At 37.9% G+C, this 27,054-nt stretch overlaps 4 protein-coding genes across 6 annotated transcripts; 2 read left to right on the plus strand and 2 right to left on the minus strand.

The window, feature by feature from the left end:
• Positions 1 to 16: 16 nt before the first annotated feature.
• Positions 17 to 5,537, minus strand: LOC111461465 (2-oxoisovalerate dehydrogenase subunit beta 1, mitochondrial). The gene is made up of 13 exons (XM_023104994.1): positions 5,181 to 5,537; positions 4,398 to 4,509; positions 4,224 to 4,259; positions 4,066 to 4,125; positions 3,928 to 3,985; positions 3,737 to 3,834; positions 2,931 to 3,020; positions 2,782 to 2,850; positions 2,597 to 2,683; positions 1,823 to 1,918; positions 1,644 to 1,721; positions 347 to 433; positions 17 to 257 (listed from the first exon to the last, which is right to left on the minus strand). Exons 1-13 carry the CDS (start codon positions 5,342 to 5,344, stop codon positions 222 to 224), a joined length of 1,071 nt encoding a protein of 356 aa, XP_022960762.1. The 5' UTR covers positions 5,345 to 5,537; the 3' UTR covers positions 17 to 221.
• A 1,678-nt stretch (positions 5,538 to 7,215) lies between these two features.
• LOC111461462 lies at positions 7,216 to 11,564 on the minus strand. Its single transcript, XM_023104988.1, has 9 exons — positions 11,226 to 11,564; positions 10,595 to 10,668; positions 10,269 to 10,419; positions 10,082 to 10,155; positions 9,398 to 9,997; positions 8,723 to 9,313; positions 8,423 to 8,635; positions 8,198 to 8,344; positions 7,216 to 8,121 (listed from the first exon to the last, which is right to left on the minus strand). Exons 1-9 carry the CDS (start codon positions 11,257 to 11,259, stop codon positions 7,927 to 7,929), a joined length of 2,079 nt encoding a protein of 692 aa, XP_022960756.1. The 5' UTR covers positions 11,260 to 11,564; the 3' UTR covers positions 7,216 to 7,926.
• Positions 11,565 to 16,882: 5,318 nt separating this feature from the next.
• On the plus strand, positions 16,883 to 19,850 carry LOC111461464 (probable serine/threonine-protein kinase PBL16). 2 transcript variants are annotated; one of them, XM_023104991.1, is made up of 6 exons: positions 16,883 to 17,562; positions 18,044 to 18,351; positions 18,433 to 18,580; positions 18,781 to 18,917; positions 19,033 to 19,156; positions 19,255 to 19,850. In XM_023104991.1, the coding sequence occupies exons 1-6, from the start codon at positions 17,499 to 17,501 to the stop codon at positions 19,620 to 19,622; spliced, it is 1,149 nt and encodes a 382-aa protein (XP_022960759.1). In that variant the 5' UTR covers positions 16,883 to 17,498; the 3' UTR covers positions 19,623 to 19,850. The 2 variants fall into 2 exon arrangements, with proteins under 2 accessions (XP_022960759.1, XP_022960761.1); XM_023104993.1 differs by having other exon boundaries at positions 16,888 to 17,562; positions 18,433 to 18,568; positions 19,255 to 19,740.
• A 504-nt stretch (positions 19,851 to 20,354) lies between these two features.
• LOC111461463 (ruBisCO large subunit-binding protein subunit beta, chloroplastic-like) lies at positions 20,355 to 25,420 on the plus strand. Of its 2 annotated transcripts, none has more exons than XM_023104989.1 (14): positions 20,355 to 20,504; positions 21,098 to 21,342; positions 21,460 to 21,585; positions 21,831 to 21,968; positions 22,044 to 22,139; positions 22,226 to 22,468; positions 22,558 to 22,792; positions 22,888 to 23,057; positions 23,166 to 23,243; positions 23,328 to 23,399; positions 23,543 to 23,647; positions 23,779 to 23,871; positions 23,966 to 24,058; positions 25,058 to 25,420. In XM_023104989.1, exons 2-14 carry the CDS (start codon positions 21,103 to 21,105, stop codon positions 25,193 to 25,195), a joined length of 1,827 nt encoding a protein of 608 aa, XP_022960757.1. In that variant the 5' UTR covers positions 20,355 to 20,504; positions 21,098 to 21,102; the 3' UTR covers positions 25,196 to 25,420. The 2 variants fall into 2 exon arrangements, with proteins under 2 accessions (XP_022960757.1, XP_022960758.1); XM_023104990.1 differs by having other exon boundaries at positions 20,364 to 20,504; positions 21,088 to 21,342.
• The last annotated feature ends 1,634 nt before the right edge of the window (positions 25,421 to 27,054 follow it).

Below are 27,054 nucleotides of genomic sequence, written 5' to 3' on the forward strand. Positions count from 1 at the left end.
TCTAAAGGTAAATATATACTCTCATAAATATAGTAACTTTTTATTGCCAAGGATCTTGATATCCAGCCATCATTGACTCAAACTATCTTATTCAACAAGAGAAGGCCCTTACAGCCACCTACAATGGGACATCATCAAGGCTACATCATCTAGTTCATCGATAGAGACTGATGGAATGAGAACATTTCTTGTTGTCTGCTTGAAAGCGGCAATTTTTTGATCTAATACTTTACAGTTGCTTTGATGGCGTCCAATATCTACACCAGCCAGAGAGAGAGGTAATATACTGGTTAGGAATGAACATTATGCCAAATCTTTTGCAAGAAGATGGAAGGTAGTCTCTTACTTTGTTCTTAGTAGGCATGTAGAATGGTTCAAACACAAGAGGGAATGGAGTGTCCAATCCACAAACTCTGGAAACAGGGGCCTCCAACTACAAGAGAAAGAGATACTCATTTTATCTACTCTACTTGTATTGAGTACTCAAACAAAAGTAAGAACGTCAAAGTATATCCCTAAAACTAGTTGCTTTCTACAAGCCATTGTTCATGTTCTTTGGACAAGCCTTCACCTTCCAAATTTCAAACTAGAGTTTAAGGTTCCTAGGATTGGGGGTGTGAGATAAAAGGTCTTAGCCTACTAAAAATAGAAATGTGATGTAAGGCCACCCATTACTATCCAGTACGCTAGGACGAGTACGAAGGAAAATTCACACTCGACAGGTTAGTTACTGTGAGATTTCACATCAATTGAAGAGAGGAACGAGTGCCAGCAAGGACGTTGGATCTCAAGGGGATTGGATGGTGAGATTCCACATCGGTTGGAGAGAGGAACAAAACTTCTTTATAAGGTGTGAAAACCTCTCCCTAGCATACGAGTTTTAAATCTTTGAGGAGAAGTCTGAAACGAAAAATCCAAAAAGGACAATATATGCTAGTGGTGGGCTTAAGCTGTTACAAATGGTATCAGAGGTATCAGCGCAGACATCAAGTAGTGTGCCAGTGAGGACGCTAGCCCCAAAGGGGGTGGACACCGGACGGTGCACCAACGAGGACACTAGGCCTTGAAGGGGTGGGATAATGAGATCACACATTGATTGGAGAAAGGAACGAATGCCAGCGAGGACGTTGATCCTTGAAGGGGGGTGAATTGTCAGATCCCACATTGGTTGGAGAGAGGAACGAAGCATTCTTTATAAGGGAACGAATGCCTGCGAGGACGTTGATCCTTGAAGGGGGGTGAATTGTCAGATCCCACATTGGTTATTGGTTGGAGAGGGGAACGAAGCATTCTTTGTAAGGGTGTGGAACCTCTCTCTAATAAACGCATTTTAAAAACCTTAAGGAGGAGCCCAAAAGGGAAAGTCCAAAGAGGATAATATCTGCTAGCAATGGGCTTGGACTGTTACACTTACCGAGGGGGAATAAGCAACAGGAGGGCCACCAAGGGAATGTTGGAGTATTTACATAGGGGAAGGAGAGAGTATATTCCATGCTTTGTCTGTTCAGGAAAGTTGGAGGGGAAGGGAGAGTTTACCTGCCCCTCTCTAATCAGCGAGGGAGTAAATTCATCTCTGTTGTGATTCCTAATCTTTTTAAAAATGTACTTTTACCAATAGAAATATGCTGAAAATCCGCACTCACCCGTAAGAAGCAGCGTTCAACAATGGAAGCGGATATTTCAGCACCAAAGCCTCCGGTAACCGGAGCTTCATGGCTAATCTACAGAGCGAAATGGAGATTAGTTATAAATCTATATCTGTTTCACTTAAAGTTCTCATTTCTCAGGAAGCTTGTTATAAAGAAACGAAAATATTACTTACAAGAAGTCTCCCAGTCTTCTTAACTGAGGCCTCCACCGTTTCCTTATCCCATGGTATTAGAGTTCTCAGGTCAATCAGTTCACAGGAGATTCCATCCTGCAATATATATCGAGCAAATCGAGATCATTAGTTGATTATTTTCTTGGATCCTAGCGACTTCACAGACTGAAATGTCAAAAATTAAACAGTTTACACATATTCTTCAAAGTTTCAGATTGAATGTTGAAAAGCTTTCATCCTACAGTAATTAAGCTTCACCATTGTAATATCATTTTAATTATTTATGAACTTGACCACTTCGATTAGGGAGCTGAACGAGTGCCAGCAAGGACGCTGGGTCCCAAAGGGGAGTGAATTGTGAGATCCTACATCGGTTGGGAGGAGAACGCTTTGTAGGGGTATGGAAACCTCTCCCGAGCAGACACGTTATAAAAACCTTGAAGGGAAGCCTAAAAGGAAAAGCCCAAAGAGGACAATATCTGCTAGCGGTAAGCTATGGCTGTTACATGAAGCCTCCCGAGAAATTAGTAGAGTGGGCCAAGGGTACATAATGCAAGGGATAGAGACCCAACCCGATTACTAAATAAAAGCAGAAAGTAACGACACATGAACAGATAGGAGAACATAAGTTGAAAGCCAAGGAGAGCGAGATGGAAAGGTTTCCCTTTACACCAGTACGTAAAATAGTGAAAGAAATTCAGCCTGCCATTCAGATGCATATAAAATTCCATTGTCATACAATACAGATACCAGAAAATAAGTAAAGAGATTTACTTTTTCAGCATCAATACAGGCCTGTTCCATAACAGAAAGCTGCGCTCCCCAACCAACCAATGTAATATCACTGCCTTCTCGGATCACCTGAATATCTCGTTTTCAGGTTTATCAAACATTGCGTTATTAATGCACTATGAAATTATTCATAAATAATTAGAACATGAAAAGAGATGAGATCAAACCTCTGCTTCTGATAGAGGCAACATGAAGTCATGCTCAGGAACTTCTTCAACAGCCAAACGGTAAAGCCACTGAAGACGAACGCTCAAAATATTTTCATCCCAACTTCTGGACAAACATCAATCCAAACAACTTAGAAAAGTTTTCATACCTTGGGCTCAAAAAATACAACAGGGTTTTGATCACGGATGCATGAAAGTAGCAATCCCTTGGCTTGGTATGGACTTCGAGGGATGACAACCTGTTTAGCATGAAAACGATAAAATTATGGTTTTCCAAAAAAGTAATAATTCATGCAATGAAGTTAATATAATAGCAAAATAACTGAGACACGTCCTAAGTTAAGTTTATTCTACACGGCAGCAAGAAAAGATGGCATGGTCTACACACTAGAGGTAAGAGAGGTGAAATTCTGTCCCCCTTTCCTCCAGACTCCAGTTCTGAACTTCTTCAAAATGACTGCTGGTTTTACGGTCAGATAGGGATGCTAACTTTTGGGTCATAAAAACTCTATCCTTTGCTCATCAGAAGACCTCTGCCAATACATTGGCTGCCAACATATGGGTCATAAATGAAGGCTCCTTAATCTATAAATGACGCTAACGCGGATGCATAACGGGCCAAAGCAGACAATATCTGCAAGCAATGAGCTTGAACTGTTACAAATGGTATCATAGCCAGACACCGGGCAGTGTGCCAACGAGGACACTGGGCCTCCAAGGGGGTGAATCATGAGATCCCAAATCAGTTGGAGAGGGGAACGAAACATTCCTTATAACAGTGTGGAAACCTCTCCCTAGTAGACGCATTTTAAAACTGTGAGACTGACGGCAATACATAACAGGTCAAAGAGGACAATATCTGCTAGCGGTGAGTTTGGATTGTTACATATTTGTCACAAAGTACTGAAAAGACCTAAAACTTATCAAGACAAATTAGCAGAAGATGGAAACATACTTTAATTCCAGGAACATGACAGAAGAAAGCTTCAGGTGATTGTGAGTGATAATGACCACCATGACCAACAGCTCCATATGGGGCTCTAATTGTTAAACCTGAGAGGATTCGTAAATATGCGTGACATGAAGGGCCAATAACAAGTAAACATGAAAGAAGTTGGCTGTATGCAAAGAGAGGGGGAAATCTACCACCACAATTGAACTGATTTCCGCTACGATATCTGAACTTTGCAGCTTCATTAACTATCTACGAAGGCCAAAATTTTTCTCAAGATAATGCCAAACAAGATGGCAGGAGGGTGAATCTCAACGAAGCCGAAAGCTTACCTGATCAAAAGCTGGATAAATGTAATCTGCAAACTGAATTTCTGCAATGGCCCTATTTCCCTACCACGTGAAACGACTTCCGCGTTAGAAAAGGGAAAAGATGTGAGAAACAAAGAAATTCCATCACATGGCTAAGTATGCAAATTCCTCAAAATTACCATTGCTGCAAGACCAATGCCAAAGCCAACAATTCCCTGTATTAAAAATGAGTTAAAATGAAGCTTTTCACATATACTCGATAATAGAATATTGATCACATGATATTACTAGGAAGAACAATGGCTGTACTATCATATCGACCTCCAAAATTTCAAAGTCAACAAGTAGGCTACCTGCTCACAAAGAGGGGTATTGAAAACTCGATCTTTTCCATATCGATCCACTAATCCAGTTGTGCAACGGAAGACCCCACCGAAGCCCACGTCTTCTCCAAACACATAAGAACTGAATGTGGAAGTATATTGTTCTTAAACAACAAAATTGCTACCAGAACATTAAACAGTTAACAAAGGGTGTTAAAAAAACAGCTAAATTCCCATTCATCAAAAAGATATATGTTTATATAGAAGAACTCGAACAGGACGCCCTAGAACAAAGAACAATATCTGAAATCTCTCGATCTCCTCTGAAATATCTTTGGTTTCTTCCTACCAAAAACTTACCAAAACAAAGCCTTCGGTAGCTTATTCCTAGAACTCTTTAGCTTTGTGCTTGAAAGGATGACTCTAACAAGTCCAATTAGCCCAAAAAACTGATAGGTCACTGTTGCCCCAAGATTTAATCACATGAAGAACAGAAAGAACACGTTCAGAAATTAACAGTTCCACAAGATTCATCAATCTGCGGAAGAATCGTCCGATCAAATCCAAATAAAGCACTTAAGATTTCATCAAATTTCCTTCACTTTCATTTCCATGCAAGCTCTCACTAGCTAACAACTCAAAAATCTCAAGCAAAACAGCAACCAAACAGCAGAAAGTCGAAAAACACAGCAAACTCATCAAAGAAAAACCACAACCATTTGCGAAAAAAGCAACACAGAATCACAGAAGATTTTATCAAAACTACAGGGATCACAAACCAAAAAACAAAAAAAGCGTATTAAAGAAACACACCGAGGATCAGTTTCAAGGGCAATATGAAGCGCTTGATTGATAGCAGAATACAGATTCATAGATTTTCCTCCATGGCTCGTAAGATTTCCATCAGAGGAAGCAGAAAATCGCCTCCTACAAATGGAGTTCAACAGTTTCGGCGATCTCCTCAAAATCGATACCATTTCGGAAGAGATGAACGAATTGTCGCTTAATTTCACACGTTTTTATGCCTAACAAAGAACTGGAAAAGCTTCAAACAGATAATACCGAATCGAACACTCAACAAAAAATTTATAAGAAAAAATTAAAAAAAAAAAAAAAGTCACGAGATTATCCAATGTAACGGCTGCTGACACGACGAAACTCTGTCCCTTGCGTCTTTGAAATTCATAATTATTAACTTAGAAAAGCCGTTGAAGATTAAATAATCAATAGAAAGATGAACAAATTACTAAAAAAATTAAAAATGTAATAATATATATATATATATATATATATATATATATATATATTTTTTTTTTACTCTCTTAATTTCCAAAATTCACTTATTATTATTATTATTGTGGGTCCCACATAGTCAAATGTCTATTTTGTCCTTTTCATTAATGGTATGAATAAATTTGGAAATTTGTTGAAACTAATACAAAATACAAAATATTTAAAAAAAATTAGTGGTAAAATGTGTTTATTACATCGGATAAATGCCCAAAATATTCCTCTTTCTCTCTCCTATAGGGTGTACATGATTCGAGTTGGGTTGGGTTAAGCCTTCTTTGATCCAACCCAAAAGTTCGGGTTGGTTGGATTGGTAACCCAACTCAACCCAAAAATTTTCACAAACTCAATTCAACCCAACCCTCTATTTTCGGGTTGGGTTGAATTATTTTTTGAAATAAAAAACAAGGATGTAAAATGGTAACATATTAATATAATTCAACATTGTAGGATAGATCATGAAATTTGTTGAACTCAGCGTGTGAGTTGTCTAGGTTAGGACGAAGCACCCTTATGATTAACTTTTTAATATATTTTATATATTTTTATTTGGCTCGGATCAACACAAGGATTTTATCTCATGAACCCGAAATTGAATCGAATTAGTTCGGGTTCAGAAAAAATGAACCCAACCCAACCCTTATATTTTCGGGTTGAATTGGTCCAAGTTGTCGGGTTGAATGTACACCCCTGCTCTCGTTTGTCCTTTCCTTTGAATTATACAAAATATTTAAAAAAATCATAAATTATTTAATTCAATTAATAAAATTTATTATAACTAACCTATATTTAGAAGCATTTAAGTTCCTATTAGATATATTCAATTAAAATGAAACTACTTTAAATAATCTTTATTAAGTAATAAAGGATAGAAATATTTATAAATCAATATTCAATAATAAATATAAATATAATTCAACTGTCTGAATATTATAAACTTCACATTTATGTACAGAAATTATTTAATTATTAAAAAAAATTGAAAATCTCTTTATGTTTATTTAGTTCATGAACTTTTAATTGTTCAATATTTTTAAATTAATTTTCCACCGTATTTTCAAAACCGAGGTTGATATGATAATGTTTTAAGTAAAGGAATCAAAATCAAACCGAGGTTGATATGATAATGTTTTAAGTAAAGGAATCAAAATCAAACCAATAACCAATTACGCTATAAACCGCTCGCTTGCATAGATGGAACAAACAAGAACACGAAACCACAGGAGAATCGAAGGAACAAAAGGTACAGAGATTAACTTACACCAACTTAAATTTGAGTTTTAAAAGCCTAAAATCGAAATAGATGGTCGGAAGTTTAAAGTTCAAATGAATCTAATTGAAACTTCGAAGTACAGTAATTTTGAGTTGTTTAAAATTCGTAATTCAACTACATAATAAAATACGAGTACTGTTAGCTGTGCTACATTGTCGAAGTCGAGCACAGTCTCCGCAGCCGTGTTCATAGATCAAAGCCAAACCAGACAGAAAAGGAGAAAGAACACGAAAATAAAAATCAAGAAAAAGGGATTTGATCTGATTTGATTGAAGAAAGGAAGGATTTATATGGAACTATTTCCAAACTTGCTTCCATCTAGCTCTTTTACTGATACAGAAGGCGGCAGCGGCAACAGCAACAGCAGCAGCAGCAAACCAAACAACATTGTCAGATCTAGAGATTTACAAGACAGGAAATTGACAAAAACCCAGTAGTAAAAAACTAAGAACAGTGAAGAACAAAAACCAGCTTAGAACAGAGGAAGGGAAGGGAAGAAGAACTTGATAGATCTTAATAGATATGGGGAAAAAAAAAGACTAAAGAAGGGAAGAAAAAAGCTAAGATCCTCTAGAAACCAAAACCCGGTTAAAACGCCACAACAGACTCGAAAAAGAAGACCAGATGTGTAACAAAACGAGACAGCATCGTTCATCGTCATCGTCGTCATCATCGTAATAACTCAGCTCTCACCACCATTGATTTTTCTAAAAATCCAAAAGCATCATCATCATCATCATCAGTAGTAGTATTGTGGATTCATTCTGGAGACTAGCAAAGCAAGAACACATATTCCTTAATTGTAGCCAAAATAAGTATGGAGAGAAGAACTAGCCAGTAGCTTGTTCCTTTTTTTTTTTTTTTTTTTTATATATCCAAAGCAGCAAAACTTCTGACAAAGCTCCTTGTTCCGACGACAAGAAGCTCGATTATAAACTGCAGGGAGGAGGAGGGAAGAAGAAGAAGGCTCGGCTTGGCTCGACTGACCCCGTGCACTTAGTATCCATTTGCTACACCACTTCTCTTCTCTGATGCTGTTGTTGTTGTCGTCGTCGTCACTGATCCATTCTCAGAGATCTTTGTCTCCTCCTTTACTAAATCGTCTGTGGTTTCAACTGGCTTTGGTGTTTTCACGTCCACTACTACGTCGGAAACTTCCTTCTTCTCATCGATAGGCTTTCCTTCCCAAACCTGCATTGCTAGAACTGTTAAACACCATGACAGAAGCGAAATGGTTTCTCGATACCCAGTTGAGACATGTTCTTACCTGTTTCTTGAATTGCTGTTGCTTGGCTTTCTTCTCTTGGATTGTCTTTTGTCGGGTTTCGTAGAAACCGAAATCGTCCAAAATACAAGTTTTGCTCGCGTGCTCCTTGAAGATTTTTACCATCTTAAGTCCAGGCTCCAGCTTGATCTACAAACAAACGTGTTTTTCAGTACCGTAACGAATAAGATTAACAACGAATCGAATTGAATTCACGAAAATAGCTACCTCCTGTGTGTCCCTGCTGTTGGTGACAGGCTTGTTCTCATTGTTCTCAAGAATAATGTGTTTTAATAGACTGTTGGGAACATCCTTCACTATATGCCACTTAACAGGGAAACAGCCGTTCCATTTGTCTTGTTGCCAGTACTCCAAGTTCTTCTGAAAGTCCACCGGTCCTACCATCTCAGCAAGGCCAACAAATTGCCCACTGGTATTGACCTATCAAAAGACGAACACGATATCAAATGAAGGGAAAAAAAACCCCAAAAAGGAAGTAACAATCGACTATCTCGGACAAATACACACCGAAAAGAAAAGAAAAACGGGGCAACCGCCAGCCTTCTCTTGAGCTTCCTGGTATGCAGCATCAAGTTTCTTGTTTCCATTAGGTGTGCTAGCCCAAACATTATACTTGATGCTTTTATGCACGTCATCTTCGCTATACGACTTAATAACAAAGAATTTGGCCTCAACATATTCTTCGGGAAAATCTGTTTTGTTGTATTGGTCTCGGTCTGGAGTCGACACCTTATCTTTTTCTTCCTCTTCGGTTGCATTCATAGGCGGTAAAAGCTGTCCCTTCACCGCTAGAACAGGCACGAATCCCTTCTGGTTCTTGCTACCCTTGGCTCTGGGTCCCCTATTCAGCTCATTCAAACCATCCATGTTCTCATTGCCATATCCATAATAACCACCATTTCGTCCTCTGGGCTTGTATTTGTTATCCACTGCAAGCCACACACGTCCATTAGATCGAGAATCATAACCATGTGAGGCGAACCCAACACCAGATCTGACCGTGTTTCCAAATTGACCGTACAACTTATTCGGGTACATCCTATTCAAGTAACCCTGTGTGGTATTCATTCCTGACATGGGTCTAGGATCAGGATAACCCTGAAGAACGAAATATATTAGACGATGAGCATTTAATACTGAAAAAGAGATTAAAAGTAGAAACATAATGCTCGGAACGCTTACTACATAGTGAGAGCCAGGACGGAAACTTGGATTCCTTGAAGACGGTATGTTATTCGCATTTGAGATAGAAGAGGTGATATTAGAGTTGTTGACAAGCCTGGACTGTCCATCTGAGTACAGTGGACCGTCCGACCATGGGAAAGGAGACCTCAACCCGTCAAAACCATATCTGGGATCCTGATAACCCGAAGTAGGAATATGTCCTGGCATAGCACTCCTTGCATACGCATTCGAACCAAATGTTGAATTTTGATAAGTAGATTTTAAGGGAGCTGCAACATTGTTTCCCTTCGTTCCCCCACCATTTGTCAAGCCATTACCGTTCGGATTACCCGTTTCAACTGGAACCGGCTTCTGCTCAGTGGCTGCAGAGGTAGAAATGTCTCCCTGAGTTGGAGGAACAGTAGGACTAGGATTATACGGCCCACTGGTTGGAGTAAGAGGCTGAAAATATGGAGGATATTGATAGTGCTGAGGTCCATACAGCTGACCGTCATTCCCCATAGAGGGAACCGGAGACGCCGCCGGTGAATAAGGACCATAGGGTCCATATCCATACCCGTGGTGATACATAAGAGATCCATTATCCCCATAGACTCCCTGAAGAACATAGCAGAAGTCACAATTTGATAACAAAAGACGTTGTCGAGGAAATTCATTGTCGTAGTACGAGCAAAAACTTACAGAAGTCATTTCAACCCCATCTGAATTCGTATATCTTGAATAATCATCCCAGTCATTACCAGTCCCATCAAAACCTACAACACAACCTTCAAAAAGTTAGATATCACAAAGCAACAAAGCAAAAAACAGATGGATATCATTCGAAACCCGCTTGAGTACTCAAATTCTAGCATACATATCAACATACCTCCATAGTAATAAGATGGATATCCATTAGGAAGATAGCACATGCTTGGATCCATGAAGTCCTGTAAAAATGGAGTCACAGACCGTTCATTTGGAATCTGACTAATAGCAGAATTGCCAGAATCAATGGAGCCATATTGATTAGCGGATTGCTGCACAAACCAAAATTTTCAAGAATCAGCTCATTAAATCTCACCAACTCCACCTAAGTTTATAGATTTGACACGAAAAACAATTTGAAACAGGAAATTTCTATGAACACTACAATTTTCTTGCAAGACATCTACAAGAACACAGAACTTCAGCTCCAAATCTTGGAAGAAGTACCTTTTTAGTTGGCTCTGGAATCTCAACAGGCTTGGCCTGAGCATCCAATGATAACTTCTGCAGCAAATCTGCAGCTTTTGTAAAAATCAAGAGTAAAGGATACACAAACTTTGTCGCCACAAAATCAATACACAGTCCAGAATCTCAAGAAAAACATAATTTTAACGTTCAAATCCGATATTAAATTCGATACTAACACACGCGAGAAGGAAATCATCGAGAAATATGCGAAAAGCTATCAGATCCAATCATAAAACAACACAAAAACCTCCATCATTCAAACGTAAACGACGATTGAATCAACAAAAAAGCAAACCCATGACATACTTTCAGCAAATACAGAATAGATCAAACAGAGCCAAATACAAAACCTTCCTAACAAAAATTAACTCCCCAATAATCTCTAATCCCAACAGACAAAAAACACAAACCCAGTAAAAGAAAACCACCACAACTGCAAACCCACACAAGCACATCCATAATCAACAGAAGAACAAAATCCCACCACAGATCTACAAATCAAAACCAACAAGAACCAAAAACAGAGATCCAATTCGAGTAAAGAAGAAAAAGGGTAGGCACAAAAAGTTACAAAACAGAAAACCCATATGAAATACGAGAGTAAGGATACGATCCGTAGAAGGAGGTGAAGCAACGGTAGCCATGGAAGTAGATCTCGGTGAGCTGAGACAAAAGCAAACGAAGGGGATATAGAGCAAACGAAAGTGGCTGACGAACTGATATAAAAATGAACAGAAAACAACCCTAAAATCCCAGAACGAAGAACTGGGTATGGAGGGGATTAAAGGGTTTAAAGCGATGAAAATCAAAGGGAAAAAAAAACCCTAAATAAAGAGAGAGAGAGAGAGATGAGTAAAAAGGATAGAGATGGGGGCGAAGAGGAACCAACGGGTCTCGCAGCCGCCAGAGGGTTTCTTCTGGGTTTCGGGAAGAAAAAAAGAGGGTTTTGAATGTCCAAAACGGTGATTCAAATAGCACACACCATGGCTTCAGTTCTTTCGAACCTAAACCCTCACCGGCGGGTGATTTCTCTTGGCTTTCCATTGGATGGATTCCCCACGTGGCGGGTTCTTAGTGGTATAGGGATACAAAGTGGAAGACTAGAGGAAGTCAAGCGAGGGTTTGATTGGTCGGTGATGTGAGAACGGGTGAGAATAAGGGTCGGGATGGAAAAGAAGAACGTGGTGGAGTTGTTGCCACTTAGCGGAGGAAAACCTAATTGGGAAAGGACAGGGATGTCCCTATCTGGGATAGGATTTCCCACTAATCCCAATTCTGGAAGCCAAAAACGTGTTCCAATAAAGGACAGGCTGTCCTTATCCCGGATAGGGTTTTCCCTGTCCTGGATTTCGAGCCTTAGCCATTAAGCCTCTCCCATCCACCTCTACCTTACCTAAGTGAAGTCCGAGTTGAATTTTCAAACCCGTGGAGAACATTACACTTTCGTGTTGCGTTTAGAGCAATTCATTTGTAAAATAGTTTTTCACCAACAGGGTTCTGCACGGTTCGTGTTTTCTCATGTTGAAACCTTATCGTTCTCTTAAAAAAGCTTACGTCCATACCTAAAAATTCGGGTACGACAGATGTTTCTAGACAAATAACATTGAAAGAAGCCCTGTAAGGACCTGAAAGAAATATACTCTATTTGATCTCGAAGTCTTCGTACAACACTTATTTCAATTTAATGTAAAACTTGTTCGTACTCAAGAAGGGAGATAGAGATTTGAATTTCCAAAATCGTGCGGAACAGTACACTTTCGTGTTGCGTTTAGAGCAACTTATCTGTAAAATAGTTTTTCATCAACAGGGTTCTGCACGGTTCGTGTTTTCTCGTGTTGAAACCTTATCGTTCTCTTAAAAACCCGGGTACGACAAATGTTTCTAGTCAAATAACATTGAAAGAAGCCCTGTACGGACCTGAAAGAAATATACTCTATTTGATCTCAAAGTCTTCGTACAACACATATTTCAATTTAATGTAAAACTTGTTCGTACTCAAGAAGGGAGATAGAGATTTGAATTTCCAAAATCGTGCGGAACAATACACTTTCGTGTTGCGTTTAGAGCAATTCACTTGTAAAATAGTCTTTCGTTAGTAAGGTTTTGCACGGTTCGTGTTTTTTTGTATTGAAAACTTATCACTTTCTCAGAGAAGTCGGCGTCTATGCCTAAGAATCCAAGCACGACAAATATTTCTAAACAAATAACATTGAAAGAGCACGACAGTTCATCTCCGTCCAAATGTATAATTTAACTTTTTAATATTTCATAACGAAAAAGCTCGGAGATTAAATAATTTCTATTTAAGATAATAATAAAAATAATTCCCACATTTGCAATTATTTATTTATTAAAAAAGACAGATATTTTTAGAAGCAAACTCTAATTTTACAACTGTTTTTTTTTTCTTTTTTGCAAACAAATTGCCAAAATAAAATATGTCTTTAAATTTGACTTTTTTTTCGCAAGTGTTTGACTGTCTGTAGCTATATTTTTTTTTCATATGTTATATCATAATTATGTTTTAATCTATTTTTTTTTATAAATATTATATTTTTATCTCTAAATTTTATTTGTTTTAATTCCTATATTTTCAATTTTCAAGTTATTAAAATTGAACTAAAAAAACATTAATTTATTAAAATTAAAAAAAAAACAAATTTATACATTAAATAGACATATTAACAAATCAATTAAAAAAAATCACATTCATCCATTTATTAATATCTAAATAAAAATAGAGGAAAGCAACGCATATTAACAAAGAGTCGTTACGATTACGTTTATTCGTGATCTGAATCAATTTGTGGAAAATAATCGTAACTATTCAAACAACGATAAATTAGTCTGTATATAATGCTAGCTCGTGTGGAATGGAGTGTTTGGGTCGTGAAATCTATTGGACCAACCTAAAATTTCCCGTAGGTTGAATTGGTGACCCGAACAATCTGAATATAATTCATAATCTACCTTCTATTTTTGGGTTGTCGGGTTGTTTTGTTTTGTTTATATCAAACATTCAGTGATAGGTAACAAACGTCAAACTACTATTAATTTTCATAATAATCTTAAAAATAGAGCAAAATTGAATCGTAACCCTATTTTCGAATCCTCAGAACAAAAAAAATAAATAAATAAAATAGTTGGACCGGGTTGTCCAAATCAGTCAAATTCTCGAATTATATAAACACTCCTAACGTTGTCATAACTTCTAATTATATCGACATTACGTAGCAGAGTCACATTCACAAATTACAACGTTTCACTGATAGAAAACAAACACTAAACTATTATTAATTTTCATAATGTTAAAAATAGAGCAGAATTGGTTGAAATCCCATTTTCAAGTTCTAAAAAAACTAAAACTTACTCGATTTTTTCAGTCAAATTCTCGAGTCATATGCACACTACTAGTGTTGGTATAACTTATAATTGACATACTGTTCTGTCACATAGTCTTTTCTTTTTGTGTTCCATTGTTTTCGTTGGCATTTATTTTTATTTATCACTGTTAGACGAACACGACTATCCTCCACTTTGAGTATAAACTCTCTTTTCTTTTTGCGTTCTATTGTTTTCATTGGCATTTATTTTTATTTATCCGTGTTAGACGAACACGACTATCCACAATGGTATGATATTGTCCACTTTGAGCATAAGCTCTCATAGCTTTGCTTTGAGCTTCCCAAAAGGCCTCACTCCAATGGAGAGAGTATTCTTTATTTATAAACCCATATGATCATTCCATAAATTAGTCAGTGTGGGACTTCCATCATCCAACACCTTCCCTCGAACAAAGTATGTATGTCTCCCCTTAATCAAGGCTAGACTTCTTTGGAGTCTTAGTCATTTTTTACTGCCTTCGAGAAGGCTCGACTCCTTTTTCTTTTGGAGTTCTTTGTTCGACATTTGAGGATTTACCAATCTATTGGCACGACTAAGTTTAGGGTATGACTCTAATACCATGTTAGACGAACACGACTGATAAGATAAGTGGAAATCACTACAAGGGGAGTAAGATTCAGATTACTTTGTTGATCGAATATCTTAAGGCAAGAACATTATTTGAGATTCGAATCACTCCACAAGCAAGATCGATCATGTCTTAGCTTGAATGATTCTTGTTGATCAATTATCTCAAACACTTGTTTGAGATTCGAATCACTCCACAAGCAAGATTGATCATGTCGAGCTTGAATGATTCTACATGCAACCTAAACTACATAGAATTGCAAATAAACTTAGTCATTCGCTAAAGAAAAGCACAAATACTTCTTTTACTATATTTTCCAATGCTACCTTACAAATACAACGTACATGGCTTTATACAGCCTCAAAATGAAATTATTAGAGGTATTCCAAAAGTTGTAACATTCATACTTAATGACCATAATTAGCCATTACGTAAATCTAACCTAAAGTAAATAAAATGTCTTAAAATACAATAACTCTAAATTACTCTAAACGTAACCCACCCAAAATTTGTAACAATAAAACTTCATTCTTCTTCAATGTGGCATGAATTAAAACATCTTTTGATAATTTCAACAATATTTTATTCAGATCTTCATTGAAATATTTTCTTCGGGGCTTCCCCAAAGGTCTCACCTCAACGGAGAGAGTAATTGGACTTCCATCATCCAACAATCCGGACGCTTTAAAAAAAAAAAAAATTAATAAAATGATGGTTAAATGTCAAAGTCAAAGGTGTGGTCATTCCCACTCTCACTTTCTTGTATTTTCTCAAGAAACAAACAAGGTTGCAAAATGAATACAACTACTCATACCATTGACCCACCTGTACTTTTCTTTTCAATTTTTTAAATTCACACACAAAATTAAAAATCTATAATTAATTCATTTTTATAATTTTTTATTATTTAAATTTAAAAATTTGGTATCTAATATAACTTTAATAGCATGGTTTTAGGTGAATAATAATTTTTATTATGTAGGGCTGAATAAATATATTTTTTTAATTATTAATTATTTAAACAAAATTATAATAAATTTATTGATTTTTGGCTTGATTTAATGTATAATTAATTGTTTAGGAATAAATGAATTTTGTTAATGGATGGGATAAAATTTATTATAAGTAATTATTGAATAACATGTTAAATGTATTAATGAAATAATATTTTATAGATACATTAAAAATTTTAAGATTTACTAAAATTAAAAACAAATTTAAATAATATTTTAAAGATTTAGTTAATAAAAAATTTAAAATTGAGTTTAATTTAATATGTCACATTTTTTTAATGTCTAAAATATATTGTTTGAATATTAAATTCTTTTAATTTCACGAATTAAACATGTATTCCTATTTTACTTTTTTTTTAATTATAAATTTCGTTATTTTAATAAATTTATTAGAGATTTAGTATAATATTTTAGGGGTTATTGAAATTTTTAATAAATTTATTAGAGACCAAATTTAAAATTTTGAAACTTATTAAATATTTAAAAAAAAAAAAAAAACTAAATAGACCTCGTGTCCATTTCAACTGAGGAGAGTAGGGATGTACATTTAATCTAACAACCAAAACTATAAGGATTGGGTTGGGTTGGATTAGCTTTTCGGGTTGGTTTGGGTTCATTTTTCTGAACCCGAACTGACTCGCGGTTTCGGGTTCGTAGGACAAAATCCTCTAGTTGACCCGGACAAAATAAAAATATATAAAATATACTAAGAAATTTATATTAATGATAGGTTCGTCATGGTACTTATCCTAACTCGTAGTGCTCATACTCGAGTGTGACCCCCAAAAGTTTTTTTTAAAAATAATTTTTTTCATCATTAATGTAAACTTCTTAGTATATTTTATATATTTTTATTTGACTCGAGTGAGAGTTTTGTCCCATGAACTCGAAACTGGACCAAGTCAGTTCGAGTTCAGAAAAATGAACCCAAACCAACCCAACTCTTATAGTTCGGGTTGAGTTGGTTCGAGTTGTCAGGTTGAATGTACACTCCTAATCGAGATCGAGACCAAGACAAAACCTGAACCTTTTTTGTTTAATAACGATAACAAAATAAACAAACTCGATAAAAATTACGAAACTAAAAACTAATAACAACTTAAAGTTGAGATCGAGACGAGACCCGAACCTTTTGCTTAATAATAATAATAATAATAATATATACAAATTACACCGCTTAGCCTCCTTTCATTAATGTACAAAAATCCAACAAAACAACCATGAAAACCCATATTCTGTAGCTCTAACCTTGCACATTCATCTTCTCTTCATTCATCTTCTCTTCATTCATCTCTAATGTTCTCTCCATTTCTATTCATATTTTCAAGAACTCAACATTTAATTTCTTCTTTCTCCAATGATTTGATTCTAATTCCAACGTTTTTAGTGTTTTTCTCCCCTTGTTTGGATTAAATTTTGAATGTTGTTGTAATTGATATCAATTTTCAACCAATTCAACACTTGGATAGTTGGTAAGGTAGTACTTGAATCCAGAAATATATTTAATAATCAAATGGAGGAAGCATAAGCGAAAGAGACAGCGATGGGGAGAGGAAGAATGGTGGGAACACTATGTTCATGCGCACTAACAATAAAGCTTTTCTGAATCAAAAACAGTACAAAATGGAAGAATTCCTTTGAAATTTTGATGGGTTCTTTCCATTTTCCGCCATAGCCAAAAACCCAACAACCCCACATCAAGAACAACAACAACAACCATCCGCCATTTCTTCCTTTTCAAGCCATTTCTGTCATTTTCTTCTTTACCCTTTTGGTTTATTGGTTCTGATTTCCTCTCTTTGTTTGATGATTTGGGTTGGTTCTTGTTTTGGCGATGGTGGGTCGCTGAGGTAGTGAGCGCGTTTGCCCATTTTCCCCCTCTTTTTGAGCTGCTTCAATGGGGAACTGCTGGTATCGATGGATACCCACGGTTAATAGGGTCTCGTCTAATGCAAAATCAGGTTACACTCTGATATGAACTTATGGATTTTGATACTCTTTTGGTTATGCTCTCTCTTTGATTATGATGATGAAACTCTGTTTTGTTCTTTTGATTATCCATGGTTCTTCTGGTTTTTGTTCTCTCTGTTCTTCATTTACCATGAAAACCATTTGTTCTTAGCAAAATCTCAAGAGATTTGTGAAGAAATCTGCTCGTTTATTTGGTTTGATCTGAAAAAAAGATGTAATGAGAGGAAAAATCTGTTTATCCACTCAGAAAGTGGAGATAATGTTGTGCAACAGTGGGAGTGGACATAGTGGGTTGGTTCTTATCACTGCTTAATGGTTCATAGTCAAATTTCACTTTTATGTTAGAATTTCTTAACCTATTGTCTCTTAATCTTAGTTTCTATTGGCTTTTGCTTTGTAATATCACCTTTTGTTCATTCAAATCATACTTTTTGGTGTTTGGTTTCTGAGAAATGATATCATGTTCTTCAGAGTCTCCAAAAGTTGATATCACATCACCTTATCAAAGGAACAATGAACACAATTTGCCCTCTAACCCGAAAGAAGTAGAAGATTTACGTCGTGACTCGGCCACTAATCCGCTCATTGCATTTACATTCGACGAGCTGAAGTTAATCACCGAAAATTTTCGACAGGACCGTGTGCTGGGCGGAGGCGGGTTCGGAAGTGTTTATAAAGGGTTCATTACTGAGGATTTGAGAGAAGGAATTGTTCCACTTCCAGTGGCTGTTAAGGTTCATGATGGGTTTAATAGCTATCAAGGCCACAGGGAATGGCTGGTAGCTATCTGTTCTTCCTATTTTGTTGCTCATATTTGATTCCATGTGCTATCTCTAATCAAGATAGCTATTGTTTTCTAGGCAGAAGTCATATTTCTGGGGCAGCTTTCTCATCCAAATTTGGTTAAGTTGATCGGATACTGCTGCGAAGATGAGCATCGAGTGCTTATTTACGAGTACATGGCTCGGGGGAGCGTCGAAAACAATTTGTTTTCAAGTAAGCAGCCAAGTAAACTCCGAGTTTTTCTTTGTCGACCCTTTTCGAACACATTGCATATTATCGAACGAACACTTCATGTATCGGTTTCAAACCCTTTTGATGCGTCATAAGAACTCGGTTTTACTATTATAGAATTTTGTACTGTCTGAACTCGTTCTATCTTTCAAAGAATCGTCGTGGTATGCTATGTTGACATTCCATGACTGCAGGAGTGTTGCTTCCTTTGCCTTGGTCCATTAGAATGAAAATTGCCTTTGGTGCTGCAAAAGGACTAGCGTTTCTTCACGACGCAGAAAAGCCTGTTATCTATCGTGATTTTAAGACGTCGAATATTCTGCTTGATTCGGTTCGTTTTGTTCTTGTTTCTCTCTGTTTACCGAAGTTGAAACATATAGATTTTTTGAGTAGTCGTTCACGTGTACATCAATGGTTTGGTTCTGATTGGTTTAGTTCAACGACAGGACTATAATCCGAAGCTTTCGGACTTTGGTCTCGCAAAAGATGGACCAGTGGGCGACAAATCTCACGTCTCTACTCGTATAATGGGAACGTATGGATATGCTGCACCGGAATACATATTGACAGGTACGAGTTCTTGGCCTTTATTTTGTTTTCTGGTCGAATGTTTTGTCGAGTGAGTTACTCCGGTGGCAACGTATTATGCATTTCTCTTTTCTGCTCAGGACACTTGACCCCTCGAAGTGATGTTTATAGCTATGGAGTTGTTCTTCTCGAGCTACTCACGGGAAGGAAGTCACTGGACAAACTACGACCAGCTCGGGAGCAAAACCTTACGGATTGGGCTCTTCCTCTCCTAAAAGAGAAGAAAAAGCTGATGACCATCGTCGATCCGAGACTCGGAGGAGAATATCCCGTCAAAGGATTTCAGAAGGCAGCAATGCTGGCTTACCATTGCCTGAACAAGAACCCGAAAGCAAGGCCGTTGATGCGAGACATCGTCGACTCGTTGGAGCCGTTACAGGAAGTAAGTGATGAGGCAGTAATATCATCTGAAACAACCTCCTTACCTGTTGCCAATGAGACTACTTGACTAAGACAAGACATAGGGAGCTTCAGCTATCTTTAGATGTGGAAGTTTTGTTTTATGATCAAATTATGTTTTTAACTTTTAACCTTGCTTGTAATACAAAATGTATTTGTAAATGTTACATCGCTCGAGCCCCGAGTTCAAACCGCTCTTCCCTCGTTTAACACACCTCGAGCTCAAGTTTGAACCTCTCGAGTTCGAGTCTAAGTCCAAGTTTTGAAGGTTGGGTTTTGCTCGCATGTCTAAGCTTTGCTCTCTTACGTCTTTGCTACTTTGTTCGAAACCTTGCTTTGCTAAGAAGGAGAACATTAATGGACACAACCACCAAGTTAAAGCGTCGGCTTTATCAATGAACATTCCCTGATCGATTTCGCTACAAAAACGTGCAAAGAGGAGCACTGAAGGATACAACCAGTTGGAGATGTCGGGAAATCGTAGTATATCCCTACGAGAGAGGGTGGGCATCTCGATTTCCATTATATCACATAATTTAGTAGATAAAAACATCCGCTCGCATTACAAACGTCGATAATTAAAAGAAAAATATAGAAAATGGGAAAAGGAGGAAAGGTTCTAGAGTGTTCCAAAAGAGGACAATGAAGGAGGGGCTCTTAATGGAGGGAGAAGCCAAATCCAACGGCTAACAATTGGTGGAAAGTTCAGGAGGCTACAAGATTGTTGGGTTCGTTTTGCTCTCATTTTCCTATCCATCCTTTTGGAATTTGCTATAAAGAAACCTACTTCTCTTGTTGCCTCCAAATCCACTTACTGTGTGTATTAACGCAGTTTCGGCTCACTCACAGCGCTCGCCTCTCACCCTCTTATCCAAACCAATCCCTTCTCCCTCTAAACCCTAAAACCCCTTTTCGCCTCCGCCGTTTTCTTGTAAGCTTCCTTATCTCTTTTCATTCTCTTGGATTTTCTTACCCTTTACACGTTAGTTCATGCTTGCATTTCTAGCTGGATTTTGTTTTTGATGTGTCTTGAGCTTTCTGGGTTTCAATTGTTCTTACAGATTTGTGTGCCAATTGTTCAATTCATTTCTGGGTTTTGGATTTCTTCCCCTTTGTTGCATGCATCTTTAGAGCTTGTTTTTGCGTATGCTTGCTGATTCATTTCTATGTTGTTTAATCTTCTAATTTCTTTTGTTGTTCATGTCATTTTGTTTCTGGGTGTTAATCTATCCAATCTTCCCTACATGGGTTTTGGGTTTTCTTCACTCGTGTGTAATTCTGCTGTTCTTTGTTCATACTTGCTGATTTAATTCTGCATTATCTCTGTGATTTTCGTACTTTGTTTGGTTTTTAAATGCTGTTTGAGAATTGTGTGTCAATTTCTGTGTTGATGATTTTGTTTTGTAATTTGTCTACTCGGGCTTTCAACCCTTGCATCTATTTGTTTGCAATTGATGCTATGAAGTTGTTTTGATTTGAACTAGTTAATGATACCGAGTACTTTCTGTTTTCGGTTTCAAATAGGGTAGATGGCTTCTACTTTCACAGCCATGTCTTCCGTTGGTACCCTTGCTGCACCTGGAAGCCGTGTCGTGGATAAAAAGCTTCTATCGTCTTCTGATAAGTTGACTTCTCGCACGTCCATTTCTTCATTTGCGCTCCCGAAAAGACAGAGCGTAGTTCTTAGAAGAAACCGTTCTTCCAAGATCTCTGCCATGGCGAAGGAGTTGCACTTCAACCAGGATGGTTCGGCTATTAAGAAATTACAGGTGAGCTCTAGTTGTTGCTCGTTTGTTCGGTGGTTTTTGTTGTCTTTGAATAGACTTGCAATGAAGCTATTTTAGTTTATATTATTGTTCTTGTAACGTGACGCCTTGTTGTTTCAGAATGGTGTGAACAAACTTGCAGACTTGGTCGGAGTTACTCTTGGTCCTAAAGGAAGAAATGTGGTTCTTGAGAGCAAGTATGGCTCCCCGAAAATTGTCAATGATGGTGTAACCGTTGCAAAAGAGGTATCCAACTCTACATTTAGACTCCATATGAGATCCCACATCGGTTGGGGAGGAGAACGAAGCACTTTTTATAAGGGTGTGGAAACCTCTCCCTAGCAGACACGTTTTAAAAACCTTGAAGAAAGCCCGAGAGGGAAAGCCCCAAAGAGGACAATATCTGCTAGCGGTGGGCTTGAGCTGTTTTAAACATTTTTGTTGCTACCGATTGAAAACTTGACCTCACGGTATTTACTTGTGCTGGCTAGGTTGAGTTGGAGGATCCAGTTGAGAACATTGGTGCTAAGCTAGTCAGACAAGCTGCTGCAAAGACCAACGACTTAGCCGGAGATGGAACGACAACTTCAGTTGTTTTGGCTCAGGGTCTTATTGCTGAAGGTGTCAAGGTATTCAGATTCAAAGTAGTGCTATGTTTAAGCATTCCCTCATGGTTTTTACTAACTCATCTGAACATATTTTAGGTCGTGGCAGCTGGAGCAAACCCTGTTCTTATCACAAGAGGCATTGAAAAAACGGCCAAAGCGCTGGTTTCTGAACTCAAACAAATGTCGAAAGAGGTAAAAGTGCATGGTTTAACGACTCCCGTCATTTGACGGTTGGATGAAATGTTTCTTAACAAGCAATTATATTCGTGAATGGTTAGGTTGAAGACAGCGAATTGGCCGATGTGGCTGCAGTTAGTGCTGGAAATAACTACGAAGTGGGTAACATGATAGCCGAAGCCATGAGCAAGGTAGGACGAAAGGGTGTGGTGACTCTTGAAGAGGGAAGGAGTGCCGATAACAGTCTCTATGTCGTCGAAGGAATGCAGTTTGACAGGGGTTATATCTCTCCTTATTTTGTCACCGATAGCGAGAAAATGGCTGTGGAATTCGATAATTGCAAGGTATACGCGATATTCCATCGAATCATTTCGTGATTGGCCATAAGTCTTCGTGTTTTCATGTCTTCTAACCTTCTGTACTATGTGAACAGCTGCTTCTTGTTGACAAAAAGATCACTAATGCAAGGGATCTTATTAACATACTGGAAGAGGCCATCAGAGGTGGTTATCCCGTTTTGATAATGGCCGAGGATATCGAGCAAGAAGCTCTGGCAACTCTTGTAGTAAACAAACTGAGAGGATCTTTGAAGATCGCTGCACTTAAAGCTCCAGGGTTTGGCGAGCGCAAGAGCCAGTACCTTGACGACATTGCTATTCTTACTGGAGGTCTTCTCTCTTCTTCATTCTTCCCTTAATGAAGGAAGCGTAAGTTATCGATGTTTTTCTGGGTTGTTATTGATTTTCTTTTTCGGGTTATACAGGCACGGTTATCAGAGAGGAGGTCGGGCTTTCCTTAGACAAAGCGGGAAAGGAGGTACTTGGAACTGCATCCAAGGTCGTGCTTACCAAAGATACCACGACAATTGTTGGCGACGGTAGCACCCAAGACGCAGTTTCTAAGCGTGTTGCACAGATTAAAACTCTGATTGAGGTAGACGCAGTGATATTTTTAGTTTATTTTTTTTTGTTTTTGCTCGAAGTTTTTCATGTCATGCTTGAGCCTACTGAACTCGATACTGGTTTTGTTGTAATTATGTAGGCTGCAGACCAGGACTACGAGAAAGAGAAACTTAACGAGAGAATCGCCAAACTTTCTGGTGGTGTAGCAGTTATACAGGTAAATTTAGTTTCCGTAGTGTATCAGCTTGTTCTACGAACTATGCGTCTATACATGTTTGTGACATTTTGCCAATTCATGAAGGTTGGAGCACAAACCGAGACCGAACTCAAGGAAAAGAAACTGAGAGTTGAAGACGCTCTTAACGCTACGAAGGTACTGTTTAATATGCTGCGTCTTTCTAAAATGGCTGTATTAGCTAAGAATCGACAAAGTAATCGCTTCGACCACGGAATGATCATTACTTTTCACGGTTGAATGGATCTGGGTTAATGTCGAAAATTTGAAACGATTTGCAGGCAGCTGTTGAGGAAGGTATTGTTGTTGGCGGTGGTTGCACCCTCCTTAGACTCGCATCGAAGGTCGACGCGATCAAGGAATCCTTTGAAAATGATGAAGAGAAGGTAACCTGTCTAGTGAAATTGTGTTCCATTAGCTAGGCCACAGTATACAATGGGTGGCACTTGATAAGTTTGTCATGTCTGTTCTTTACCATGTACTGTTGGTTCTTTTTAAATGTCTGGTTCGGTGGCAGGTCGGAGCAGACATTGTCAAGAGAGCATTAGCTTATCCCCTCAAGCTGATAGCGAAGAACGCCGGTGTCAACGGTAGCGTTGTTAGCGAGAAGGTATATATGATTACAATGCAACTGTTCGTTCTATCTCTCCGCTGTTCGTCGTTGTGGTTGTACGAAATTGTTGAAGTTTTTGTTTCTTTATCAGGTGTTGTCCAGTGACAACTTTAGATATGGATACAATGCTGCAACTGGGAATTATGAAGACCTTATGGCTGCTGGAATCATCGATCCAACCAAGGTGAGCATCGACCGATCCTTTTCATTGGACACGTTAAAATAGGATAATGTTTGTTTTTCTTGGGTAAAAAAACGAGTCCGAGACCGAGGCTAGCTATAGAAAGGGGACCTCAATCCAACAAAGCAAACTAAGCTCATAGTTGCAACAATGCCTTGTTGTGAGATCCCACGAGCATTCCTTATAAGGGTGTGAAAACCTCTCCCTAGTATACGGGTTTGAAAATCGTGAGGCTGACGCTGATACGTAACAGGTTAAAGCGGACAATATTTGCTAGCAGTGAGCTTGGACTGTTACAAATGGTAACAGAGCCAAACACCGGACAGTCTGCCAACAAAGATGCTGGGCCTCGAAAGGGGGTGAATTGTAAGATCCCACATCGGTTGGAGAGGGGAATGAAACATCCTTATAAGGATGTGAAAACCTCTCCCTAGTAGAAGTGTTTTAAAACCGTGAGGTTGATGACAATGGGCCAAACCAGATAATATTGTTAGTAGTGGGCTTGGGTTGTTACAAATGGTATCAGAGCCAGACACCGGGTGGTGTGGATTGTGAACCTCTCCCTGGTGGAAGTGTTTTAAAACCGTGAGGTTGATGGCGATGGGTCAAAGCAGATAATATCTGTTAGTAGTGGGCTTGGGCTTGGGCTGTTACAAATAGTATCAGAGCGAGACACTGGGGGGTGTGGATTGTGAAAACATCTCCCTAGTGGAAGTATTTTAAAACCGTGAGGTTGATGGTAGATAATATCTGTTAGTAGTGGGTTTGGGCGGTTACAAATGGTATCAGAGCCAGACACTGGGCAGTGTGGCTTGTGAGAGCCGACGTCAGTTGGAGAGGGGAACGGGGCAAAGCGGACAACATTTGTTAGCGGTGGGCTTGGGCGGCTACCGTTTCTCACCTCCCAAACCTCATCGGACTGCATCACGCCTTCAAAAATCTTATTAATAGAGTAGTATGGTGCATGTGTGAAGTGGGGGATGTGTGTTTATGTTTGTTCAGGTGGTTAGATGCTGCTTAGAACACGCAGCTTCAGTGGCGAAGACATTCTTGATGTCGGACTGCGTGGTGGTGGAGATCAAGGAGCCTGAACCAGTTGCTGCCGGCAATCCCATGGACAATTCAGGATATGGGTACTGATGAGAGTAGCAGTCAAAAGAGGAAGAGAGTAATAATGGAGGCAGCTAGCTATGAATGGTGTTAAAAAGAGGCCATTTTTCTTGTTTATTTTTGTAGATTCAGCCATTTCTTTGTCCTAAACAGAGTCCTTAGAAGAAAATATGAAAGCATTCAAAGAACATTAGAATGATGGAGACAGGATCTTCTTTTGTGGAATTTTAATGATTCAGAGCATATTCTTCTTTTAACTTCTCTCTTTCTTTTCTCCCATGTTCAAAACTATCATTTGCTTTTTAAAAATGGTGACTTTTGGTACAACATATATCATTCACCCAAACCCACATTGGTTAAGGAGGGGAACGATGAAACATTTTTTTTTACAAGGGTTCGGAAGCCCATATGCATTTTAAAAACCTGAAACCCCGTTTTAAATGAAAGTCCAAAGAGAGAATATCTACCCGTGGATTTAGGTCGGTTGGTATCAGAGTCAGACCTTATATATAAACTCTTAACAACTTTAACAACTTTATAACCTTATATATAAAGTTGTTAGAGTGGTATTAGAGCGAGGCGAGACCTTGTATATAAAGTTAGAGTTGGTATCAGAGCTAAACCTTATATATAAAGTTGTTAGAGTTGGTATCAGAGCCAGACCTTATATATAAAGTTGTTAGAGTTGGTATCAGAGCCAGACCTTATATATAAAGTTGTTAGAGTTGGTATCAGAGCCAGACCTTATATATAAAGTTGTTAGAGTTGGTATCAGAGCCAGACCTTATATATAAAGTTGTTAGAGTTGGTATCAGAGCCAGACCTTATATATAAAGTTGTTAGAGTTGGTATCAGAGCCAGACCTTATATATAAAGTTGTTAGAGTTGGTATCAGAGCCAGACCTTATATATAAAGTTGTTAGAGTTGGTATCAGAGCCAGACCTTATATATAAAGTTGTTAGAGTTGGTATCAGAGCCAGACCTTATATATAAAGTTGTTAGAGTTGGTATCAGAGCCAGACCTTATATATAAAGTTGTTAGAGTTGGTATCAGAGCCAGACCTTATATATAAAGTTGTTAGAGTTGGTATCAGAGCCAGACCTTATATATAAAGTTGTTAGAGTTGGTATCAGAGCCAGACCTTATATATAAAGTTGTTAGAGTTGGTATCAGAGCCAGACCTTATATATAAAGTTGTTAGAGTTGGTATCAGAGCCAGACCTTATATATAAAGTTGTTAGAGTTGGTATCAGAGCCAGACCTTATATATAAAGTTGTTAGAGTTGGTATCAGAGCCAGACCTTATATATAAAGTTGTTAGAGTTGGTATCAGAGCCAGACCTTATATATAAAGTTGTTAGAGTTGGTATCAGAGCCAGACCTTATATATAAAGTTGTTAGAGTTGGTATCAGAGCCCGACCTTATATATAAAGTTGTTAGAGTTGGTATCAGAGCCCGACCTTATATATAAAGTTGTTAGAGTTGGTATCAGAGCCAGACCTTTTATATAAAGTTGTTAGAGTTGGTATCAAAGCCAGACACTGAGCCAGACCTTTTATATAAAGTTGTTAGAGTTGGTATCAGAGCCAGACCTTTTATATAAAGTTGTTAGAGTTGGTATCAAAGCCCGACACTGAGCCAGACCTTTTATATAAAGTTGTTAGAGTTGGTATCAGAGCCAGACACTGAACCTTATATATATATATAAAGTTGTTAGAGTTGTTATCAGAGCCAGACACTGAACCTTATATATATATATAAAGTTGTTAGAGTTGGTATCACAGCCAGACACTGAACCTTATATATATATATAAAATTGTTAGAGTTGGTATCAGAGCCAGACACTGAACCTTATATATATATATAAAGTTGTTAGAGTTGGTATC

This window comes from Cucurbita moschata, unplaced genomic scaffold (genome assembly GCF_002738365.1).
Source record: "Cucurbita moschata cultivar Rifu unplaced genomic scaffold, Cmos_1.0 Cmo_Scf00025, whole genome shotgun sequence".
NCBI lineage: Eukaryota > Viridiplantae > Streptophyta > Magnoliopsida > Cucurbitales > Cucurbitaceae > Cucurbita > Cucurbita moschata.